The sequence below is a fragment of the Brassica oleracea genome, chromosome C7, assembly GCF_000695525.1.
Source record: "Brassica oleracea var. oleracea cultivar TO1000 chromosome C7, BOL, whole genome shotgun sequence".
NCBI lineage: Eukaryota > Viridiplantae > Streptophyta > Magnoliopsida > Brassicales > Brassicaceae > Brassica > Brassica oleracea.
In genome coordinates, this window is record NC_027754.1 from 31,077,997 (window position 1) to 31,087,731 (window position 9,735).

General features: G+C 37.6%; 2 protein-coding genes and 1 pseudogene across 2 annotated transcripts; 1 reads left to right on the forward strand and 2 right to left on the reverse strand.

Moving 5' to 3' along the window:
• Positions 1-550: 550 nt before the first annotated feature.
• LOC106303083 (mediator of RNA polymerase II transcription subunit 8-like) lies at positions 551-1,596 on the forward strand. Its single transcript, XM_013739444.1, has 5 exons — positions 551-708; positions 805-929; positions 1,007-1,131; positions 1,212-1,395; positions 1,487-1,596. The coding sequence occupies exons 1-5, from the start codon at positions 551-553 to the stop codon at positions 1,594-1,596; spliced, it is 702 nt and encodes a 233-aa protein (XP_013594898.1).
• On the reverse strand, positions 1,593-2,805 carry LOC106303084 (annotated as a pseudogene).
• A 5,051-nt stretch (positions 2,806-7,856) lies between these two features.
• On the reverse strand, positions 7,857-9,488 carry LOC106301579 (expansin-A15-like). Its single transcript, XM_013738019.1, has 4 exons — positions 9,364-9,488; positions 9,129-9,262; positions 8,735-9,047; positions 7,857-8,647 (listed from the first exon to the last, which is right to left on the reverse strand). Exons 1-4 carry the CDS (start codon positions 9,486-9,488, stop codon positions 8,341-8,343), a joined length of 879 nt encoding a protein of 292 aa, XP_013593473.1. The 3' UTR covers positions 7,857-8,340.
• Positions 9,489-9,735: the final 247 nt, after the last annotated feature.

Genomic DNA, 9,735 nt, shown 5'->3' on the forward strand with positions numbered 1-9,735 from the left:
CTTTACCAACTCAAGCACTATGATCATCTACTCATCAAACACTATGATCACCCACTCATTTACCAAATTAAGCACTATCTTTGTTATTTTATGTATTGTTGTTCACTATAAATACCATCACTCATCTCACTCTTTTGTACACCAAAAACAAGAACAAGAGTTTATAATCAAAGAATCATTACATCTTCTTCTTCCTCCTTATAATAAACTCTCTCCCTTATATTAGTGTTATTTACTTCCGACGGGTATTAAATTCTACTCTTATTTAAATTTCTCGATAATATAAATTATAAGTTATTTCATAACAGAAAGAATTAAAACCCCAAGTTTTGTGGAAACAACTTTGTTAAAGCCCAAATTTTGGAAACAATAAATGGGCCCATCTTTTAAAAGCTTGTAAATATAAGAAAAGAGCTCTCAGTTCTCCAACGAACTTCTCGCTCGGTAACAATCACAGACGAACACACACACACACACCACCCCTCCGATCATTCTCGGGTCTCTCTCTTGTCTTCTCCCGTAGACTCCCTTCAAAGCAATCTGTGTACAGATGGAGAGGGCGACGACACAGCCACAGCAGGCTCCACCGGTAGCTGAGGAGCTGAATCTAGACTACGTAAAGAGACAAACGCAGAGCTTGCAGCAGGCCATATCTCGAATCCTTGAAGACTTCGAAGCTTATTCCAAAACCAACACTACTCCCAAATGGTACCCATCCTCAAGACTCCACACATATTTGGTTTCCTTTTGAGCATTTTTATCTTTCTTTCTTGTCAGTCAAGAAACAAGATTGTGTATTTGCAGGAAGGACATTCTAGGGCAATACAAGATGATAAATCTTGACCTCTTTATCCTTGTGGAAGAAGTAAAACAAGTTTCCAAGGCCTTCGTTGTGCTTCCGAAGAACGTAAACGCCGAGAACGCTTCAAGTATGATCGATGATCCTTTCTAATGGATGCTTATTGCTCTCGAAACTGATTGAAACTTTGTTTTGTGCGATGTTCAGTTTTACCGGTTATGTTGGCTACCAAGTTACTCCCCGAGATGGAAACTGATAACAAGGTCAAGATAGATCAGTTGCTTCAAGATGTTCAGAGTTTGCCTGTGCCAATGCAAATCGAAACCCTAAAGGTGTGAGAGTTTGTTTGTGTATGCGTATCTCTTTGTGTAAGGAGTTTTTACTGAAGATTTTTTCTTTCTTTTTTTACTAGGAGAGGATTCGCAAGATTGCGGAAGCTTGTGAAAATGCAGAGAAAGTGATGGCTGATGCTCGTAAAGCTTATGGATTGGCCCCCCAACGAGGATGTCCTTCTATGCTTCCTACTACTATGGATAGAGCTCAAGCTGCAAAGATTCTGGAGCAGGAGAACATGCTACGTGCTGCTGTAAACGAAGGTGAAGATAAGGGAGATTCAGTTTTTTTTTTTCTTTTAACTTGTATTGAATCACTTGTTTTGGGTAAGAAGCTGGGGTTTTGTGTTTCAAGGACTAAGATTGCCTCCAGACCAGAGACAGATCACCACTGCACTTCCACCGCATATGGTGGATGCGCTATTTGTCAACGATGCAGGTAGAGAAGTTAACCCAACAAGCTAGACTCCATGCTTGTTCTTTCTTTCGTTCTATTCCGATTATCTAAGAGCATGTTTATTAGTGAGACCCATTAGTGTCTCTTAAGTGGGTTGTAATGATTTTTTAATTATTAAAATTAAGATAAGAGATTTTGTTAAGAGACAGTTAATTATAATGGTTTATTGGTGCTATCTTAATTAAAGTTCTTAACAATAAAAAAAAATTAATTTTTTTTATAAACATTAAATTTGAAAGAAAAATTAAATTTATTTATTAAACAAAACAAAGTTAAACTTAACATTTTAAACATAAATTTTAAAATAGAAACATAAAAACATAAAAAGGCTTAGTACGGAAACAAACGATAATAATTTCAAATAGGCATCGAAGCTCACTTGTTGTCTTGATCACTTCCAAATTTAAGCCATATATGTTCAACCAAATCACCTTTCAGTTGTTGATGCGCTTGTCTATCACGAATTCTTGTTCGAACACCCATCTGATTGGCGATATTAGTTGGGATATATGTAGAATAGGTGGGATCGACATGTGAACTCACACTCTCTTCTCCTTGTTGAAAATCTGAGATATCATATTGACTGTATTCATCTCTTTTGTCTTCTACTATCATATTATGGAGTATGATACATGCTCTCATAATCTTTCCAATCTTGACTTTATCCCAAGAAAGAGCGGGATTTTTGACAATGGCAAATCGAGCTTGCAAAACTCCAAATGCACGCTCGACATCTTTTCGGACAGCTTCTTGACGTTGCGCAAATAAAACAGCTTTCGGCCCTTGAGGTATTGGAATAGATTGGATAAAAGTTGCCCATTTTTTATAAATACCATCGGTGATATAGTAAGCCAAATGGTACTCTCTTCCGTTGACCGAGAAATTGACTTGGGGGCTCGACCATTTATTATATCATCAAAAACAGGTGAGCGATCAAGAACATTAATATCATTTAAGGTACCTGGAGGTCCAAAAAACGCATGCCATATTCAGAGATCATATGAAGCAACCGCCTCTAAAACGATTGTGGGTTTTCCCGAACCACGAGAATATTGGTCTTTCCAAGCGGTGGGACAATTCTTCCACTCCCAATGCATACAATCGATGCTTCCTATCATCCCGGGAAATCCACGAAGCTCTCCAATATGAAGAAGACGCTGAAGATCAGCCGGTGTTGGTCTTCTTAGGTACTCATCGCCGAACAAATTTATTATTGCTTCCACAAAGTTTTCCACACATAACCGAGCAGTGGTTGCACCGAGCCGGAGGTATTCGTCGACCGCATCAAGCGCATAACCATATGCCAACACACGAATAGCTGCTGTACACTTTTGAAGTGCAGAGAGACCAAGTCTTCCAGTAACGTCTTTCTTCTGACTAAAGAATTGGACTTCAACAATATGCATGAACAGTGGCTTGTTCATTCTAAATCGTCGTCAGAATAGATTGTCTGGATATGTCGGAGAGTCACTGAAATAATCATTCCACAACCGGAGATGGCCTTCTTCACGATTTCTTTGAATAAAAACTCTTTTTTTCCTTGTCTTCCTTTCATCTTGTTGATCACCATAAACATTGCACAAATTATCAAATGTTTGATCGAAAGCCTGATCGAAATATTGATCGAACGCTTCATCAAATGACTCATCCAAATCAAATGACTCATCCAAGATGTGATTTGAAGACGAAGCCATGAAAGGTTTGATTTAGAAAATTTAATATGAGTTGGAAGCAGAATCGAGAGAATGTGAGATGGAGAAAATGGTGAGTGTGGTCAATATTTGAAAGAAAACATAGAGAATGGTGAGTGTGATGATGTGATTTCTTTTAGAAAGAAAACGAAGAGAATGGTGAGTGTGATGGTAAGACAAACGAAGAGAACATGAGATTGTAGAGAAAGAGAATTGTAAGACAAACAAAGTGGAGAGAATGGTGATTTCTTTACACACTCTCAACACAAACATTTTATAAGTGTGTGATGCAAAACAAACAAGACACCCGTGATGCAAAACAAACAAGACACCCTTGATGCAAGAATACAAAACAAACAAGTTAAAGTTCTTCACACAAGACAACCCGTGACCTCTCTCTACTCTCGTGAAAACTACAACCCGTGACCTTTCTCTCTACTCTCGTGACAGCTCTGTCTCGTCGACTCTCCCATGTACTTGTCTGCCTCCGAGAAAGGAACTTTGTCTCCCAACGTGTATTGTTGAACCTGCATTAATAAGAACTAGAGTATGAGATAGAACATTTTAAACAATAAGAACAAGAACATGAGATAGATAATTTTAAACAAGAACATGAACATACAGAGCCATAACATGAAGATTAGCAGGGACATTTCAGCATAACAAGAACTACATTAAACAAGAACAAGACACTTAACAACCAGAAACATAACTAGACACACAACTAGTCATTTATGACCACAAATCATTTATCAGCTTCTTCTTGAGGGTTTCTTCATACTCAGCAAGGGGTTCTTTTTTTCCAATGAGACTGTTAAGCAAACTCAGCTGAGACAACCTTTCTTTCGCCGCCAAGTCAATAAGATAAGGGATTTTGCTAAGAGACAGTTAATTATAGTGGTTTATTGGTGGTATCTTAATTACGGTTCTTAACAATAAAAAAAATTATTTTTTTTTATAAACATTAAATTTGAAACAAAGATTAAATTTATTTATTAAACAAAACAAAGTTAAACTTAACATTTTAAACATAATCAACACACCATTGTTTTCTATCTACCCATAACCAAAGGTATTTATTGCCTACCACAACTATAATCTAACAATAACCAGTGCTATTTATTAGCTTACACTAACCACTCTATTTATTATATAACCTAACACAAAACTACAATACAGTTCGTTTCAAAGAAGAGTAAACTCGCTAACTACAAGAGCAAACTCGTGTACAATGCTTCAACCAATCACAACATATATCACAAACAATTCCCAATTAAACAATGCTTCATCCAATTCAACAGACCAAAGACATAGGTTTTATCTAGTTCAAAATTCATTTCAACCAAGAATTAAAATCATCAACATTCGCAACATAGATCACAATCAACATTTCAAACTTTATACATCTAGAAAGATAAAAGATAAAGTACCTTTGCGATCAATCGTGGCGGTTTTGTCTGCCAAAGAGACAGGTCTTGTGCCCACTTCACGCTTCTTCCTCAGTCCTGGATCATGCCTCTTGATCCAATCAATATACCGACACAAACACAGAAAACAAATTAAGACAAATTAGAAAACTCTCTGAATCAAAAACATGCATGGTTGAAAGAATCAAAGAGACACTTTACCTTTCGATTCCCTTGAAAAACGATCGCGTTTCAGAGAGCCACCACGAGAGAGAGATAACCACCGATTGAGAGTTCACCGTCTTCCTTCCCCGACGAGAGCCACCGGGTGGGAGAGGAATCGCCGTTTCGTCGAGGAGAGCACCGAGAGAGAGAGAGAGAGAGAGAGAGAGAGAGAGAGAGAGAGGAATCGCCGTTTCGTTGAGGAGAGCACCGACAGAGAGAGAGAGCTCGCCGTTGTCCATCGTCGACGTGAGAAACCCGTAGAGACGTGGACGAGCTCCACGGAGAGGTCGAGATAATCGCCGTTTTCGTCGCTCTTGCGGAGCAACCGAGAAGAGAAAGGAAAGAGAGAAAGAAACAAGAACGACTTCACCGTTCGGAGAGCCAATACCAGAGTGACACGTCGCCCAAAGAACCGTGCCTTCAAGCACTTAATTAGGGGACGCCCCTTAGCTTTATTTCGTGTTTTCCATTTTTTTTTAATTAATTATGTTAAGGGACGGGGTTAAAGGCTGCCTTTAAACATGCTCTAACTATCTTCTCTTGCATGCCGTTTCTTGCAGTGTTCAACAGCAGCGGAATGATGCAAACACAACAGTCTCAGTCTCAGTCTCAGTCTCAGCAACCAGAAAAGCAGCAGCACCAACAACAAGGAGGAGAGTATTGAAATATGCAGACCAATCAGCAGAATTTTACAGCCTGACATGTTGCAGAATGCGCAACAAAGACGCCACCAAAACCCTCAATAAAAAAATAGTTCCATTTGTATGACTTGGGCTTTTAATGGGCCTCATTTTTTGCAACTGTATGGTTTAAACGTTAGCCTAATGGGTCTCGTCCATTCTTACTATGATGATAGCGTAATGGGTCTCGTCCATTCTTACTATGATGATATTGTTGATATAACACCCGACCACTTGGTTTTGTTATGTACTTCCCCTATTTTGTAACTCTTGTTCTCACAACGTGCGGCCTGTAACACGAAGCAGAGATCGGACGGTGTAGGATCGGTTTAGTACTGACACACTCTCTGGTGTTCGACACGTATTAGTGACGTCGCAATCTCGACGCCGTTGATGGGTACACGACAAAACGTAAACGCGTTTTTTGTTGTACACGGGACTCGATAACAGCGACGTGTCCATCAAGTTTATTTACCTGTCTGTTTCCAAACTCTGAACAGAGGGGGCTCAAAAACAGCGACTCGGAAGTTATTGGATTTTCCTGACAATTTGTTTTCATCTTCTCAACTCAATTTTATTTTGACATAATGCATTTTATGTACTTTTCTTATTTTTGGCGTAATTTAATTTTGATGTACTTAGGTTTGGCATCATATATATGTAGAACATTGAATTTGAATTGCGCTTTTAACTTTACTTGAATCAGTTTACTTTGGTATAGTCTAATCTAGTTCTACGGTCAAAGACTCCAAACGAAAAATAAATTATTGTGTGAAAGTTAACATTATACAGAAAGGTAATATACCATTTGATAATATGATGAAGGCAGCCTATAAGAGTTGATGATTAGTAGCAATAGCATTATTAATCCTCAACACAAATAACTAGAAAACTAGTACTGATGGTATAATGACGAACATGAGATTGGCCAAACGAATTAAATGCTAACACCAAGAAATCTCCGAAGATGAGAATTCTGACATATGGAGGAGAAGTGCAGATTCTCTTGTCTCTCTTCTTCTCTAGAAAAATACAGCTATATTGTCATGAAGTAAATGCAACACACAGATAAAAACCTTGGAAATGAAACGGACAGATAGATAAAGGAGACAAAGCAGAAGTTATGAAATGTCTCTTTAGCTTAAAACGTTTTGTAGATTCGAGCATGGATTACAGCCTTGCAGCTTCCTCCACCGTCCTTTCATTCATAACATGACACCTTTATAGTAACAGTACATGCACATATTAATGAACTTTTTCTACGTGTTTACGTTTTCAAAAATATTAAATCATGATTCTTTGTTGCCTTAATATTAAGGATATTTTAAAAAATCTAAATAAATTTCTAAATTTTTCACAATTTAGAATATTTTATATATAAACATTTGTGGAGTAAAACCGCCATGTTTCTTATATATCAATTTTTTGAATTAAAAAATATCAATTTTTTTTGAATAATTAGAAGTTTATGTACATCTCAGGTCCAAACAATATTAAATTAACTTTTCTTTATTGTGAATACTTTTACCAACATGATTTGATTCTATGACCTTTTAGACTTTTACTAAACGATCTAAGAATTTTAGTCATTAGATCAATTTATGATAAATTTCTATTATTTTGGTAGTCATCATTCACATTTTTGTAATAATATGCATCCTACTAACTAATACAAATCGTTTGGGTGCACAAACTTAGCTACTTTTTCTCCCTAATATATATCTACATTTGAAGAAACAGGTTAAAAATGCGAATACTAGTAACGGATGTTAGTTTTCTTTAGATGCATTTTATAACATGGACAGATGATCTTAGAGAAATAATAAGGAACAATACTGTATACAAATTCAACTTAGTTTTATGTTGATGTAAATTTTATGTTAATGTGAACTTACTACACTCACTGTCGTTTGAAATTATATACTATATACTCCACAAGCCATTTCCTAGCTACTGAGCAAGACTAATTACATTCATGATAGTCTCTGAAGAAAAGGACATTCTTGACATCACTATTACAAGTAGGTGATCACTCTGTTTATTTTTAAGTGGGATACTTAGAAGGTTTTGTAGCATTGTTGCTGAGAATGTTCACAATCACACGGTGTATTACATTATTATCCATTGGAGTGCTATTTCAGTATTTTGATTCACTTACCTACATTAATACTCACCGAACTTTCTAGAGTTTAAGTTCAAGAATCAATGTTCTTTAACAGGAAAGTGATTAAGGCTTAGAAAATGATATCACATGAACAACATAAAGTTCATACTTGGTAACATAACATTTATCAAGCCCATAAGTATGCTGATTAAGCAGCCCTTACATTACAACTTCATGTCAACAACAAAACACAACCCAAAAGAAAAAGAAAAACACATGGCGGGTGGAAGTTCCTCCTCTGCCCTTTACCCACTTCTGCTTTTCAAACCAAAAGACAGAAGGTAAAAAAAAAGTTGACAAAACAAAGGAAACCATTACATAGAGGTCCCTTTGCTAAAAGACGCACACACCACACTACTCAATACTCACTATAACCCTAGTTCTTAAAATGACTAAAAGAGCCCTTATAAAACAAGCCCTTTTCACCATTTTACCCTCAAAAGTTGAAAGAAGAAGTTTAATGGCTCTCGAATTAAAACCCTGACAGAGCCTTATTAAACCCTCTTTCTCTCCAACTCTTTTCTCTCCTCTGTCCTTGACGCTACACAAACCCTAAACTACATAAACCGAACTTCTGACACAACTTTTAACGGAATTGACGGCCGGTGAAGGTTTGTCCGAAGGACCAGCTAGCAGGAGCAACGTTGTTGGAGACAACGGTTTGACCATCACTAGCAGTAACCTTAAAGGACAATGCTTGACCATTAAGAAGATTGTTGCTTTGCCAGTTTTGTCCCCAGTTCCTCGACATCTGCTGCCAGTTTGTTCTTGAACCTTTAACCGCCACAGAGCGAACATCTCCGGCGCCGCCGACATTAGTGACCAAGACAAGGTTGAAGTAAGAGTGGCCGTTGATTGTGAATCTTATACCTCCCCTTCTCTTACACGGAACCCTATAAATAAAATTGACACAAAATTAAAAAAAAATTGTACATAAAGACAGAAACTTTACAATCGTTTAAAAGAAAGCGTGTGTTTACCTTCTGTAAGAAACAGGGACAACACCAGCTTTGTAGTGAGCAATGCGTTGGAAGATAGGCTGAGAGAGATCAAAATGGTGAAGCGGAGGGTTACACCAACCACCTGCGGTATTAGGCAGAGCGTTGTTGGGAGGGCAGAAGTTGGTCGCTGTGACCACGATTGCACCGGGTAAACACCACGCGCCGTCGCTCTGGCACTTGATCTCGAAACACGCGCCGCAGCTAAGGCCGTTGTTGAACAGTGCGGTGCTTAACGCCGCCGTGTTGGTTCCGTAGCCTTGACTGTAGAGATTCCCGTACCCACAAGCGCCACCTAGAGAACAAGAAATGGTGAGGCATTTCATCAAAACATATTCAATGTATTCTTTAAGAGTTGTTGAAAGTTGAAACATACCCATTGTTCCAGAAGCATCACTTCCACCGTAGAAAGTGGCATGAGCATTGACCCACCCAGCGTCGTATCCATGAACAGAGCACGCCATTGCAGCTAAACCCAACAGGAAAATCCCCAAAGGACTCATTTTTCCCCTGCAGTTGTTTAAATATCAAGCAAAATTAGTACAAGACATTTACTAGCAAGAAGTAACGAAAACAGTTAGAATTAAAGAGAGAGAGAGAGAGATGTGTACATGAACATTCTGTTTGAGAAAGTGCAGAGCTTTTTGGAGAGTGGGAAAATAGAATGTGAAGCTAAGGAGAGAGAGGTAGTTGCTTTGATGGGAGTGAAGAAGAAGGTTGATGGTTGGAGTGGCATTTATAGAATGTTTTGACCTTTCATTTACCACTTTAACCTTATTTACTGCTTTAACTTTCTTCAACTCTTCCTAGTTTATTTTTCTTATTTTTTAAAAAATATTTTTTTTTATCAACAAAAAAATATTCTTTTATTATATTTTTAAATTATACAAACACGAACAAGAAGGTTTTGGGGACGTTTGCCTTGATGTGTTTTTTGTTGTATCCGAATATATAATGAAGGTTGTTTACTTTAAATTTGGTAG